This window comes from Diadema antillarum, unplaced genomic scaffold, assembly GCF_040938485.1.
Source record: "Diadema antillarum isolate AM-2024a unplaced genomic scaffold, OU_Dant_1.0 seq00000386_RagTag, whole genome shotgun sequence".
NCBI classification, from domain to species: Eukaryota; Metazoa; Echinodermata; class Echinoidea; order Diadematoida; family Diadematidae; genus Diadema; species Diadema antillarum.
This window is the reverse complement of record NW_027271384.1, coordinates 305,912-322,233: the sequence shown is the minus strand read 5'-3', so window position 1 is coordinate 322,233 and position 16,322 is coordinate 305,912. Positions and strand designations below refer to the sequence as shown.

Genomic DNA, 16,322 nt, shown 5'->3' with positions numbered 1-16,322 from the left:
AGGCATATCTGCGCTCCAAATCAAAGGCATTACCCATAGAAGAATATCTTAACAAAGCACTGTATTTGACTGGGGATCAATAGAGACCTTAATCATGGCCAAATGGATCAGTATACTCATTATGATCCGTTATCACACGATCATGTTATCTGACACCCCTGAATATCTTATATTCCATCGGGATTCGAACCCGAGACTTCCGGATGCTAGCCCAGTGCTCTACCGACCGAGCTATAGAAAGTCCTAGTTCAGTGTTCGTCCCAGAAATCCTAAATTCTCAATACTCGAATGGTCAGAAGCTATACAGTGTTTGTGTGTGACACACACGTACACACTTGAACCTGGCATTGGCACAAATTATATGCTGTGTTTCACGCTATGATAGAATCCTTGAAAACCTCAATATCACTTGGAAACCTCATAGGACGCCATCTATTGGTCACAGTGGATCATGACCTTGATGGCGCCGTCTGCCCCAGCCTTGGCAGTCTCAAAGGCTTTCATCGCCTCGCTCAGCTTGAAATGGTGGGTGATGATCGGCTTGGCATTCACTTTACCGCTCGCTATCATGTCCAGAGCAGTCGGGAAACTACAAGCAGATTTTAAACAACAATCAAAATTTACGGTTGATGTATGGTAGTCATTCGAATATAAAGATTGCGATTAAAGCAGAATATACAAAGCTAATACATCATTTCGAACACTAAATAACTTGAATATGTAGATAGACATAGATTACAATGTATTTATAATACAGAAAGGTCCTGATAAGATAATTTATATCAACAATAGACTTCGGGTTGTCTAGCACACACACACACACACACACACACACACACACACACACACACACAATATCACTCACACAATCACACTCACACACACACACACACAATCACACACACAATCACACACACACACACCACACACAAACACACACAATAATGCTTGTTTTTGTATGCCGTTTTGGTAAGAGGTAATTGAAATCATATCATAGTATAAATCAAAACAAAGGAGGTGGGGGTTACAGCATACACTGGTTTGGACGGACAGAGGAGAATTCACTCACCAGTTCAGTTGCATGATGGCGCCGCGAACGTCCAATTCTTTGAATGCTGCCAGGATGATTGGAAGATCAATGTTATATGGGCCCAGTCCAACCAAAGTCACAACACCTCCTATCTGGGTAGCCTGTTAACAGAACCATGTAGAATCGATCAACGATATACTAGTATCCATTTCTACCGGATCAATCGAAGTGCGTTAGCTTTCATGTTAATACGAGCTCAAGTATTTGGCTACTGCGCTCATTCAGCTGGAATGCCCTCACTTTTTTGTTGTTGATGAAATAACCGTAGTCCAAATAATAGTGGCCATTCATTTACATTTAGAGGCAATTCAATGATCCTATTTATTGACACCGAGGACTAACTTTCTTTGCAGAGGGGGGGGGGGGGGGTAGGAGGGACGATCCGAGTTCCTTTTTTTTTTGACTATCCATAATGGCTAAAAAACTGCAGTTTTGAGCTAAGGCTATAGTGGCTTTTGAACCAGTGACCTTTCCAACTTGTGACTTCAGCGAAATAAATGTCTCATCCTTCCTATAAATATAGATCCAAAATTGAATCACCACTGGACATTAAAAGCTGAAATGTGACACGAAAAAAAGAAGAAAATAGCTTAAGTACAGTGAGTAATATCTAACGTTTCGTCTCTCATCACTAAGAGTTATCAACGAAGGATCGTCAATCCAAAGATGAAGTAAGGTTGGCTATTCCGAAGATTCGTTATGAAATAAGGTTCGTTATTCCATGATTCATGCATCCGATAATGAAAAAATGTCGTTATTCCGGAGATTGGTTAATCCGAAAACATAAAAATCTTTGTTATTCCGAAGGTTTGTTAGTACGCACTTTCTTTTCCCTTTTCGGATTAACGAACCTTCCTTTATTTTCGGTCCGTCATTTGTGCTATACATGTACTATATTGTACTTTGAAATCAGGAAGTCAACAAGAATGCGGTCATCAGACCATTATCTCTCCTATTAATCTGAAGTAATCGTCTACGAGAACCGGTTGGAATCTGTATAATCGTCAGTGGATATCTTAGTTCCTCTTATAAGGAAAGTGTTGATTTACATCCACTCATTTTACATCGAGGACTCAATTACTATCTCGTTTTCTCACTTTGAAGAGAGGCTCTGCTTCCGTTAACCTTTAAACTCCAAATAGGGATTAGGCTGTAAGTCCTAAATATATCTCCTGTTACTCTACCACCTTACCTTGTTTCTCTTCGGATGAATTCGATATTCTACATTGGTCCTTGCGTGATATGATGACATAGGATTTGACCCTAATACAACCTTTGATGGATTTTTTTTTTGGTCAATATATTCTAAATATCCTAACTTCTTCATTGTTAAATATCGTCCAAGTTTGAATTCTAACATTTCTGCCATTCATCATTACTTAATGTGGAATTTTAGCAAGTTAAATTACATTTGTATATGAGTGAATTCGAATTTTCATATGCAAATATGACGCATATATGCAGATAACTGACATACTCACATGAATTGCTGTCTGTAGAGCAGCGGGCGCCCCAGTACACTCCAAGGTGATGTTGGGTTTATCCCCAAGGGCAGTGTGGATACGCTTGACCATCTCTTGGACATCCTTGGTGTCCACAAGAACCGCATGGTCAGCGCCCAGCTGAACGGCCATATCCAGACGACTCTGTACGAGATCTGTAGAGAACATTGATTCAATACCAGAGGATGGTGAACATTCTTATGATACATGTAATATTATTATCCCATAAACCAGTCACATAGCGAACTATGAAGGTGAGTTTTATGCAGATAAATAATAAGACTGTATACTCTATCTCAATTTCAGCCCAGCTTATTCCAGCTTAAGTTATGGAGGGAATATAACATTCTGAATCAAAGTTGACGGGCATTAATTAGATCCTGACCACAAAATACTTCGCCTAAAATGATATCATTGCTAAGCACTGAAAAAAAGAATTTTAGTATTTTTTTTTTGTCAGTCATTTTAATGAGATCTAGGCAGTACAGACGAACATACGGATGACCCAAAACATAAAAATAAAGAAAAAGGAAAAAGAAAAAGTTTTACTGACCTGTGATAACAACAGATGCTGCCCCCATGACTCTTACAGTCAAAAGACACAGTAGTCCGATCGGCCCTATAAATCACCAATGAATGGCACATAACAAAGAACAAAACAATCTGAAGCAACGGTTGGCTGCCACTTTTCGTGCGTTTCAGTTTCACACTCGGTAATTAAATCCATTCGGTCGGACAAATCATTTCCTCAGTTTAATCAGATTAAGTTGAAAAAAAAAATGCGTTCAAGGCTCTTGCATGCCTTCGCAAATATATTGTTATTCAATCCTCGAGACCAACTGGCGACGAAAATACTTCCAAAGTTTTGCCAAGCCAAATGGAGAACACGAACGATCAAAATGATATATACGATTATTTTAGATTTCACCAAAACATCAAGAATTTTCAAGAATATGAATATTGTAGTGTATTTGCCTTATTTTTTTTTCCGAGGTCTGTACAGCGCGTATTATACTTTTACACCACAGCACATCAGTTCGTTTTTCTAAAACGCCTTTACTTCAACTGCTCTTGCCACTAGATATACTGCGTTAATTAAGAATCAATGTGTAAGAGAACATCACAATTACCTGCGCCACAGATCAGTACCTTGGACCCTGCATAGACGCTGGCCCTTCGGCAAGCATGGATAGCAACGCACAATGGTTCGAGAAGTGCGCCCTCTTCCAGACTCACGTGGTCAGGCAGTCTGCAAAGTGGTGTGAACTTCACTTTAAAACTCCACTCCACCTCCCTCCATCTCAAATCGACTTTCATTTAAAAAAAAAAAGAATGACAGCAAATATACAAACGGTTGAACTTGAATCAAAACGGAACTAGGAGGAAAACGGGACAGTAAACAGAGAATAACAATTCATATATATAAATACAAAATTTTCCTAGGTATAAAGTTACTTGTGTAACACTAATTGTTTACCTGTTTTGCAAACATCCAACTATTGTCTGTGAATGTTCTCAGTCATCCAGGTAAAGTAGATCATGAACATATCAGTAAATTTAGTCAACTGGACTTACTTGTATCGTTGAAGTAGTGACGTTTCACGTCCTCTCCGGGACGTTTCATCAGGCAGACGTAAAATTCCCCGACCCTGTCACGGGTCAACAACCAATTGCCGCCAAAGATCAGTCGGCTTGATAAAGAGTCCCGGAGATGACGTGAAGCGTCGCTACTCCAAAAACATAATTAAGTATGAAGTCCAGTTGACTAGGTTTACTGATATATAGTTCATGATAGTAGCACAAAGACAATATGTAAATCTTAGCTTTTTTCAAAGTCATGTACAAATGAAGTTTAACAGAGAACTGCTTGGCATGAGCGATTAAAGTGACATTTATAAATAAGATTTGAATCAATCCATAATAGCTAATTATGACGACAGTTCATCTGACTTCACTGCCCAACTAGAGTTACACGAGCACAAACAGATACAAGTGTATATCATAATTACATTTCTAAAATAAAAGTATGAGTTAAGATAATTTTGGTAAGTTTATATAATGACATTTCATATCAAATGATAACAATATCAATGTCTTTAATATAGCTGCAATTGCTGTTTGTTACGGCTGCAAGTATTTACTTAATTGGGGCTGAATGAGAAAGAGAATCGCAATTATTTATTACTTAAAGCAAAATTCGGCAGGATGGCAAGCGTATCTTCTTAGTCCACCGTCAACAGTCACACCAGTATAGAGCATACTCGGACAAACATTGTAGCGACCACCTTTACAGATGTCGCACCTCAAACACGGTATACCGGGTTCCAAAGCCACCCTGTCACCTATTCACATTACAAAACATAATGGAAGAAATCATAATTGAATATTTTCTTGATTGTTAAATGCACATTGATTTAGTTTTTTTTTCTTTAATCAGAAATCCACCCCAATATTAGATAAACGTCAAACGAAAGAGAGAAATATTCCCTACAAAATGATACAAAAATGATCAAACTCGGATAAGAAATAAGGAAGATACGACATTTTGAAATCAGCGAGTTGATGATGTCATGCCCTCATAATTTTTCACGAATTTTATGTACGAAATTCACAAAAATGTCATTTTAGCTAATACAAGTATAAGCATGTTCCCATAATAATAAGATATATATCAGCGTTGGCATTTTTTTTTTTATTCTGGGTGGTTATAAGACAAGTTTTATATTTATGCAGCTGAAATATGAGATTTTTTTCATTATATGAAATGAATAAGAAAGAAACTTCGCTGTAAAATGTATGTGTGTGTTTGTCTGTGTGTGTTTGGAGTGAAATCTGGCCAACAGGAGGTTCAAATTACTGATGGTGATGACTCACCAACTTTCAATGACGTAACATTTGATCCCACTGCTGTCACAGTGCCGCTAGCTTCGTGACCTAGAGTTTTTGGCGATGTGATTCCAAGGTCGCCTATGGAGCCATCGGACCACATATGAATATCTGACCCACAGATTCCCACTGCTGCCATTTTGAGCTGGACCTCTGAAAAAAAAGACATCCACACAACCACACATAAATGTGGTCTAACACATGTAGATAAAATAATGGTCTCTACGGAAACTCATCGCTTTTACCGAAATAGAATGTCTGTATATAGAAAGGCCACTCAAGGGAAACTTTATATGTGGCCTTTATAGAGAGACTCATCCCGGGATAGTTTCAAGGAACTGCTGAAAGGGATTACTACTTCAAGGTTCAAGGTTCAAGACCTATACCATTGTCAACTTTGAGATCACATCAAGGAATGTATTGAAGTCCGAAAAAAATCAGCGTCAACTGATCAGCCCGAGCTAGGAACACTTTGTTGTGGGAATCGCATAAGGCATCGAGATCCTCCTTCAGTATTCCTCGAAAATAATTGCTAGTCAACGGCGTCACAACCACAGAAAGATAATAAGTAAATTATTTAAAAAAAAAACATTCCGGGAACACCTTTATCACCACGACCCCTCCCCCTAAGAGAATGAAAACAAATAACTAAATAAATATATATATATAAATAAGTAAATAAATGAAATAAATAAATATACAAATAAATAAAAATCTGTATATGCATATGTATATATGTATATATATATATATATATATATATACACATATATATGTATATACATGTAATGCTACAATTGAGATGTTAATTTTTCTTCGTTGGTGTTATAAGGCTTTGTGGTATCAGTTTTCTTATACAGCAATGCATTCATGTACTTAGTATAATAATATTACGCGCAAAAACGCATTTTTACATAATACTGGGCATAATACGGCTTTTGAAATGTTTTTGTATACCTGTACTTTGCAGCAATTATGTATTATTGTAGGAGTAAATAGAAGTATCAAGACATAGCGAGGGTGTTTATTATTTTCCTTCTTTTTGTTCTGTTTGTAAGTTTTTGAGTGGTTGTTTGTGGTTGTTTGCTTGGGTGTGTGTGTGTGTGTGTGATGTGAGCATGTGTGTATGTGTGTGTGTATTGATGTTGATTAAATACTGTGGCTTCGAATCTTGTGTTGTGATGAGCAAATTGTCGACAACAAATTTATTATCTTTTTTATTGTACCCCATCGGTAAGCAAGGGACAAGTGTCGCCCAGCACTTTCAGTTGGTCCCATCATGAAAATCAACTTTTAGAGACATTTCAACAATCATTATTATCTCCTTCATTGTGAGTCCCTTCGCTTCCCATTATACAGAATGAGTTAATGTCGTTGGTACAACGTAGCTCTTGGTAAGTAATAATAACAATAATGATAATAATAATGATAATAATAATAATAATAATAATCATTATTATTATTATTGTTTTTGTTATTATTATTATTATTATCATCATCATCATTATTATTATCATTTATTATTATTATCATTATTATCGTTATCATTATTATTATTATTAAGATTATTATTATTATTATTATTATTATTATCATATTCTGGTCCATTTTTTGTCATTCCAAAAATGTCAAAATATCTCTGACACTCGGGTAAAGTAACTTTCCCTATATGATATGCATTTACTGCCTTACCATTCTCCTTTGGCTCAGGGATTGGCGAATCTTCCTGCATAATACAAGAAAGAATTTTAAACAAAATGAAGGATGAACAATCACATACACATTTAAGTAAAATAGTAAATCCCTCACATTCACGATATTGTATACAAGTATGCCAACCACATATTGCACGAGTAGGAAATTTAATGAACTTTACATGCACTTGTAAAACATTTTTTTTTTCACTTTGAATTTACATATCGAGTTCGAAGTACAAACTTCAAGATCTATACAAGTACATACACTACATATTGTTGTACATGTTATTCACCCGTGCCCTTCGTTATATTCTCGCTCGTCCAATTATGAAGGCACTGTCTACTTTGTATCACGACACAAATAACTTGCGCGCACATTGTATCTTTCGACGGGCGTCATTATTTCTATTTTTTTTATTGAAGTCCTGTGCATAGACATGGCATTCAATTTGGCGTGCCGAATCATACTGCTGGATGTTGACACACAATAGACACCACACCGTGAAATATTTTCGAACAACTTCATGACTAAGTATGGCAATAAATGAATTTTATTAGACAACGAAAGTACAGTTTTCTTCTCAATAAAAAAAAGAGTAAAATCTGAAATGCCGAGAGATTCCATAAACGCTTCGCATCATTCTAGTTGTATACATGCAAATCAATCTTTTTAAATATATTTCAGATTGCAATACAAGTATTAGAGGCCCGCCATTGTTCTTGTAATCAGGCATGATAAGGGTTCTCCTTTTTCAGTCTTATCAGATATTGTGAAGCACGAGCTAGATAATTATGATCGCTTACATTCGACATTTCATCAAAACAAGTTTAAGTGGCGTTACCATGATACCATTGCTATAGCTCATGCAGAGCGTGGCTTGATGGACTTACGGTAATGGTCACTCATGTATTCGCGTCAGACTGTAATCACGATCACGATGTATATTTCAAGCACAGACAATAGGGCAATCTATTTAAGCCTACCATATGGCTTTAAGTTTGTATTCCACAAGGCGCGTCTTGTTAAAGACTATCAGCAAGGCAATTATGGCGAAGGCACGTTTTTAGGTCTCACACCAGTCCGATAAATAATTCTCCATTGATAAACGTGTTTTCATAGGGGGGGGGGGGGAGACATATATATATATATATATATATATATATATATATATATAGGTATAGGTATTAACAATCATACAGGATACGGAAAATTAAGTCTTCTTTGTTCAACATAAAAAGTGATCAATTCATTTCTAATTCACTCCAGTCCTGAAGATTGAGACCCCTTTTCACAGGCTTTTGGACAGGAAGCCATCATCAACATTACTATAGGCCTGTATATATTTTTTTATTCCGATTTTTTTTTTCGTGTTGAAATGGTTGTTGTAAGATAAATGAATGTTTATTGTTTTTGTTTTTTGCGAGGGTCCTTTCATTAATTTCTTCACTTCTTAAAACTATTTTTAATGTTGTGATATCAAGTGAAGATAAAATGTGTTAAGTAGACCCTAATTGGTATATGTTGAAATCAAGTCTTTTGCTTTAGCCTTTAATATCCCCCTTTTTTACTTTATCTTTTGTTAAGATCTTTTTTAATCGCCAGGCACCCACCCCTCTCATTTTTTTAACTCTCTGATATATTGATGTTGTTGCATCTCAACAGCCATGACTGATTATTTATGCATGTATGCAGGTTTTACTCACTTTTATTACGCAATCTCACTTTCTTCCTCTCTCTAATCTTAATGACGGACTTCCTCCTGGGCCCTGTTTCATAAAGCTGTTCGTAAAGTTACGAACGACTTACGAGCGACTGGTGATCAGTTCTTGAGCTGAATTATGGAAATTCTGATAATTATAGCACATCAGAACTGATCACCAGTCGCTCGTAAATTGTTCGTAACTTTACGAACAGGTTTATGAAACAGGGCCCAGGACCTGCATGATTTTATTATTCATGAACTTACAAGATATATGGGGTATTCTCTCAAGAACCACAGTGGTTCAGAAACTATTTAAGTGGTAGACAACAATGTGTTTGTACAAATTGTATTCTCAGTGACTATACCGTGAAATCTGGTGTACCCCACGATTCAACACTGGGTCCATTATTGCTTTGTATATATAATATATATTAATGACCCTGTGTAACATAATTATACATATATCATTGAATGTTAAATTGTCTCTTTATGCAGATGACACAGGAATATTTTGTAGAAAAAAGAATATGTAATTATTACGAGAGGAAAAGCAATTACAGTGTGATCAGATTTGTCAGTGGATGAAAATAAACAAAATGTTATAAATGTAAATGGTGTTTGGTCCGAGAAAGAAATTGTAACATTGAAAATTTTGTGTGATATGTACAATGACCAGTATATTGAACAGCTGAGTTATTAGGAACCTACTTTGAACTGGTCTAAACACGTATATGTTATATATTATGTGCCAAAACAGCCCGTGAAAAGCATTCGAAGAGTGAAATCTTTTTACGTAAAACCATTATCAATTTGTATTACTCATTAGTTTTACCCCACATAGATTACTGTTTCACAAGCTGGGGTTAATGTTCCAAATCACAAAAAAAAAAAGAATTAAGAAATTACAAACGATGCAAAATAGATATATTCATATAATGATTTTCGATATAAAGCAACAAGAATCTGTATCACATTTTATTCCAACACTAAATTGGCAAGATACTGAAGACAGGATAAAATAACAGCATTGTCTCATTGTCTCATCTTCAACAGGTTTGCACCGCCTCTACACATGTAACAAATACCTGAATCGCCTGATCACACAGCGACCCGTTTATTACGTAACACGGATACATGTTACCAATAGTCCACCGAGTACGGAAAAGGTATAGTTCTTCCTATAAGCCTGTCCAATATGCTCTTCCCATGCTCAACCCCTTTCCATCCATACGCTTAGTTTACTGCCCCTTTTTCAAGAAACACTGCCGACCAACCTCATACCTTATGATCTTATACTTTGCCAAGCACATAGGAAATAATGTTAATCTGACTCTGTGAGTTGATCTGTGTACTTATACACTGGTATCCATTTTAATACCCTTTGCGAATGTAGTTGTAAAGAATGATTTGTAAATATGACTGTATCTATGTAGGGCCAATATATATACTTTGTTTTTTATGTTTGTTTGTATTGTTTGTTTTAAACTGAAAGTTTATGTATACTACGTACGCTTCCTTGAAAAGCAGGTTTGCTGGATATCAGCAGAACTGAAGGGTATAATAACCATGCCCCCGTTTGTTTGCTTATTTGTATTTTTCGTTGTGAATGAATGTAAATGAATGTAAATGAATACATGAATAAATAAACAATAGATTAAATGTAAATATACATACGTTTTTATATAAGGAAATACGTTGGTCTCTTAGCAAATGATCGCGGGCAGTACTTGCTTGCAAAAGCTTTGATCAAAGCAACAGATTCAAGCTAAGCAATAAAAGGCTGGCACGAGCAATTGCTATACTGCCGGTGAATACTGTAACGTGCACGTAGACACTAAATTAGATCTTCACGTACCCTGTGCATGGCCGTAATAAGCGAGCCTGGATTGGAGGGTCTGAGCATAATACACGGCTGACAAGCCGTGACAATACTGAAGTCAATAGGACCTACAGGCCTATGATACAATATACTCACCAACACTATCTTGTCCTTTGCGTGAAGAACAACTGACAAGTTCCCATCAGGTGCAGAAGCAAGAGCCATCATTCGGAATTCGCTGATTAATACGCTGTGGGGCCTACAATGAGTGTCGCTGACGGGAAACTCGCACTGCTCTGCTAGCTAGAGATATCTGTTTGAGATTATCTGGATGTGGAAAGGGATCTTTTGCACCCTAGCTCCTGGGGAAATGTTTAACTGCACTCTTTCAGGAGGCCTACACTTCTATATAATATTCCAAGAGGGAAATATCATCTTAATCACCATGAGTTCTTTTTTTTTCTAAACCTCAGATGTCGGATCCCCTTTCCTATGTTGTGATGCTCCTTTTATTATGAGGTAAATGTGAAGGACTAACAAACGTTGGCCTATGACATCCCAAAGAGCTCTCGATCTCTGCCAGACAGATAACTACAGTGCATTGTATTCCCCTTCTGTAGGAGTGTAAGCGAAAGCGCTCTGATAACAACGCCTGCCTCAAGGTGAAACCTTTGAACCGTGCACGACATTTACGTGGTACATGTATATAAAAGAGAACAAAAATAAAACTCATTCGTCCCTTCAGTGTATTGTAGTCTAAGTCTATAGACTTCGCTGTGTTCTCGAGTCACGACTGAGCAGTGTCACAATTAAATTAGCACACTATACAAATGTTCGTTTGTTCAACTTAATACTCTGCAATTATTTGCTAATATACGTATCCATTAATTATTATTCTATAAGCTGAAAACGTTAAAAGTGATTGCTATTAGCGAGTTCTCCAAGTTGCAGTTTTTATGGTAAAACATGATAGATACTATAGTAAACAACTTACCCCATCTTTTGATAACCTGTTCTCAGGTTTGTTTCATTTCATTCCTTTTTTTAAATTTTCAATTCTAAACAATATACAACTTGTACATTGGTAACGCATGCGTAAAAAATAAGGTATATTTCTCGTAACATCCATAATCAGTAGGAATAAAAGACATGTTTCATTAAGGACTTGATGGAAATGGAAATTGAGGGGCTGCTAAAAAGCACACTTGCAAAATGCAGTCCCCTCTCTTACTTACTTTATGTTACCCTTACTACAATACATTTATATAAAGCTTACAAAACTGTACAATACATGTAATCAAACAAGTTAACCAGTGCAAAAATACACTCATCATTTTCATATCGATGGTAACATGACGCATCACATGCACTACACACACATACACACACACACACACACACATCCACACACACACACACACAAACACACATCCACACACACACACACACAAACACACATCCACACACACACACACACACACACACTCACACTGGCGCTAGACAAGGGCAGGTCAGTATATAATCACGGGGTATATAGATTATAAACTAATAAGTAATTTCTTAAAATTAAATAGAAACTGATTTAAAACTGGGAGAGTCTTTTGTGTTCTTTTTTTAATTGAATTCCACAATTTTGGGTTACTGTAAATAAACGTTGATTTAGTAAAAAGAGTTCGCGTAAGGGGCAAATAGAACTCATCTGACGAGTTTAATAACTCCATTTTCAAATGTTACATCATAATATGGTAATTTGTCAAGCGTACTACTGAACAACATCACATTTGTTATCTGTATAGATTAAGCGTTAATCTTTATATAGTTGCTCTTAACCATTGCATTATTTTATTAAGTTTTGCAGTCATAATATCAACTGATGTACTGGGATTTTTATTTTGAATGAGAGAAAAAAGATTAGAATCATCTGCAAATAATACAGTATAGAGAAAACATCTGAAGAATTTGGAAAATTTATATCAATAATAAAAAGTAACGGTCCTAGTATACTTCCCTGTGGAACCTAACTGGACTCAAAGAATAATTTTCATTGTCTTAAAAAAAGACATACACAATTGTTTTCTGTCTTTCAAATAACTTTTGAACCACTTCAAAACCATCCCACGTATACAATAATGGTTAAGTTTATATGGAAGAACGTCATGTTCAATCGTGTCGAAGGCCTTGGAGAGGTCCGGGTACAGTATTATGAAACTTATCAATGGCTCGAGATACCTTTTCATTAAAAGATAGAATGGCACGTGTTGTGCTATTTTTTTTTTGCGACATCCAAATTTATGTTTTGACAAAATGTTGTTTTAATTCTTATCAAAGAAATAGACTACAACTCGGGAGTATGTCATCTTTTCTATTATAATACTTTGTACGTAATAAGCAAATGTGAAATAGTTCTATAATTATTCAAATCTTCCTTATTACCTTTTTAAAATTTTTAAAATTTGAACTATTGTTTAGATTTTCATAGCATCTGGTACCTCCCCTTCAGGCACTGATATAGTTTGAAAACATAAAAGGGAGATTCAACAATACAACAATTATTTTGTTAACCATATTCCCACGGGGGGGAGGGGGGCATTTGGCCCCCCCCCCCGACCTTTCGCGTGATTATTCCGCAACGCGTGATGCTCTCGCCGCGACATTTTATGACTTTTTTCTTTCAAGTATCGCGCAACTTTTGAGACCAAATTTGTTGCTCCCGGGCATACCGTTTTGAAGCCACGCCCCTTTGAAAAAAATTCGTCGACCCAAAAATTGCTCAAAAACATGATTTTGTGTACAAATCCAATGTACATTGTGTTTTTGCAATTAATTCATACAAAATAAATATTTTCATTTTCAATGGCTGATAATGATTTATTTTAGCCTGATTATGCTTTAATAAGTTTCTGCGACAAATTTTGACGAAAAAAAACCCCGACAAAAACAGAAAGTAAAAAACAAAAAATACAAAAGAAATTCAATAAACAATAAAATACATAAGAAATGATTATGAAGCCGAATATTTGCTCCAACATTATTGTTGAGGATATTAAAAAGAATATGTTCACCAAAAATTAGAAGTCTTGGAGCTTTATTTTTTGATTTATAGGCCAAAAAATATTTTTGCATAAATTAGCATAAATTAATATAAAATACAGAAATTGAAATTTGAAAAATCTAACTATACAGTCTTGTAGATTACATTAGCCTCTACCTTAGTGCAAATTTTCGCGAGGATCGCGTGATCCACGACTGAGATCTGAAGGGAGGCCAAAAAGCCCCCCCCCCCCCCCCCCCCCCCCCGTGGTTTCAAGTCCCTCAAAAAAACCCGATGGGATTAGGGTTACGAGTAGATCATCAATATAAGAAGGCAAATTATGAACAATATCTAAAATCTCATATACATCTCGTACTGTTACAGGGATGAAAAAACACCGAATTTTTACTACTTTCGTCCTGTAATAGATAATTTATATATAAGATGAAAGAATGATTACTTTTGTCTTGTAATAAATCATATACAAGATGAAAGAACGATTACTTTTGTCTTATAATAAATCATAAGATTTGACAAACAGGCAGCGCTCTATTCCCACATTCGCAGCAGAAACCAGTTCACACAACAATGAATGTGTATGCTTTGAATTAGAGCGGCGAATCAGAATGCAATGTCAGATACACTTTCACGTGCAAGTAGTAATAGAAAAGCACGTTCGGACATGCGTCAGCAGAGTACTTTATTTGAAATATCACATATGCCAGCATCAAAAAATAGGACACTTACATGCTCAAATGTGTGATTCATTGAAAATAATTGTGAAGCTTTTAAGACCTAATCATTTTCATTTCATTTCAATTGATATATTACAAAAACAGAAATACATTGTGTCGGCCTATATAACTTTGAATCATTCCCCCAAAATTCTAGTGTTTCACATCTTTCAGATAATGCAGCGCCGAGCACGGTTTCACAACGGAGATGAATGTTAGAGATCGTATCGTACAATGTAATACTTTTAGAACCCAAACTTGTTTGCATAGATTACGAAGAGTTGCCACTCCATAACGCCTCCCTGGTATAACAAAACGGCATGATCCGTGATTAAAAGGGGACGTCACACACACATGCAGATAAATGTATATTATCATCCATTCAACACTAGTTAGCTCCTGCATGCTTTGCCGTAAGTACATACCTGCCAACCCCGAGACTTAATAAATCTGAACAAAGAAAAATTATTCAAAAATCTGAACTTTCATATATTTCATATACTTTACTATTACAGATATTTCCAAAAAGAAAAAACCAGAACACAGTGAAATTAATGCGTTTTCTTTCAGTGAAAAATCTGAATGTTCAGATTAAAACTGAACAGTTGGGAGGTATGTTAGTAGCAGGCCATACTCAGCATATCTAGCGCAGTGTTTATTCTAATTTGTCATGTACATCAACGTAACTCATTTGGAAGTGTTTGTAGTTCAAGGACTAAGTCCACGTTTAGATTACAGTATACCATCAGCAGAAACATACCTTAACACTCCTTTATATTCATACATACAGGGGCCGGATAATACTGTATAGAATTATCATTACATCCATGTATTGTTATTATCATTATTTTTGGTGTGTGTGTGTGGGGGGGGGGGGGGGGGGAGGGGGTGTCAAAGATTGTGTTCGTAGTAGGGTATGTAGCAGTCCCTATCAGACCCCCCCCCCCCTCCACACATACCCACACACGTTCCTTGGTCTCTGAAGTTATATGTACATACAGGCCTACATGAACAAAGAAAAAAACTAGAAATGTCGCTATGGCGACTGGTATGCCTCCGCCATAATGCATGATTCTCCCAATCGGTGTATAGTACAATGTCTTCACAATGTGTAATGACAGTTTCACATAACTGGCAAAATATTGAAATATATAGGTTTGTCAGAAATGTCTTGTATGTTCATTTTTCCTTGAACTAGGTTTGCTATAATTGTCTAAGAGTGCAGGTACATGTATTTGGGGAATTGAAGATTTTTACTTAATAATAATAATAATAATAATAGTGGCTACTTGTATAGCGCACAGGTCCACTTTTCAGTGCTCATGGCGCTTCAAAAATGAAAAGATATCATATATTTACACGCATATACATATATGCAAACATTTCAACAAAGAAGAAAATAGTAAACAAAAACAAATATACACCAAATAAAGAATACAACATATACCAATTAAAAACACAATATTGATCCAATATTAATGACATACAGCAATTACAGTCCTTAGTATGAAAGGAACAGATAAGTTTTAAGTTTGGATTTGAATGACTCTGTAGATGACAGTTCCCTTAACTGAAGAGGTAACTGATTCCACAATTTTGGTCCCATAACGGAAAAAGCACGATCACCATACCCATGTTTTACTCTGGGTGTTTGGAGTAAGAATGCATCTGATGATGAACGTAGCCTTCGTGTCGGATTGTATTTTTGAACAGAATTACTTATGTATATTTGGGGGAAAAGAATGAACTGAATGATATACTAATAACAGAATCTTGAAAATAATCCTTTTTTCTACAGGTAACCAATGTAAGGAACGGAGAACTGGTGACATGGAATCAAACTTATTAGTAAAAGTTATC

The 16,322-nt window shown here is 36.0% G+C and overlaps 1 protein-coding gene across 1 annotated transcript; it reads right to left on the bottom strand.

Annotated features, from left to right (window-relative positions):
• Positions 1–312: 312 nt before the first annotated feature.
• On the bottom strand, positions 313–11,093 carry LOC139731868 (sorbitol dehydrogenase-like). Its single transcript, XM_071642743.1, has 9 exons — positions 10,854–11,093; positions 7,171–7,204; positions 5,467–5,631; positions 4,778–4,934; positions 3,723–3,841; positions 3,146–3,211; positions 2,572–2,747; positions 1,070–1,191; positions 313–589 (listed from the first exon to the last, which is right to left on the bottom strand). Exons 1-9 carry the CDS (start codon positions 10,923–10,925, stop codon positions 433–435), a joined length of 1,068 nt encoding a protein of 355 aa, XP_071498844.1. The 5' UTR covers positions 10,926–11,093; the 3' UTR covers positions 313–432.
• Between the last annotated feature and the right edge of the window lie 5,229 nt (positions 11,094–16,322).

Coding starts and splice junctions, on each gene's coding strand:
- LOC139731868 (XM_071642743.1), bottom strand. CDS start 10,925: ATGATGGCTCTTGCTTCTGCACCTGATGGGAACTTGTCAGTTGTTCTT. Junction 7,205..10,853: donor CAAAGGACAAGATAGTGTTG/GTGAGTATATTG, acceptor TGTATTATGCAG/GAAGATTCGCCAATCCCTGA. Junction 3,842..4,777: donor CCTGCCGAATTTTGCTTTAA/GTAATAAATAAT, acceptor ACCACTTTGCAG/ACTGCCTGACCACGTGAGTC.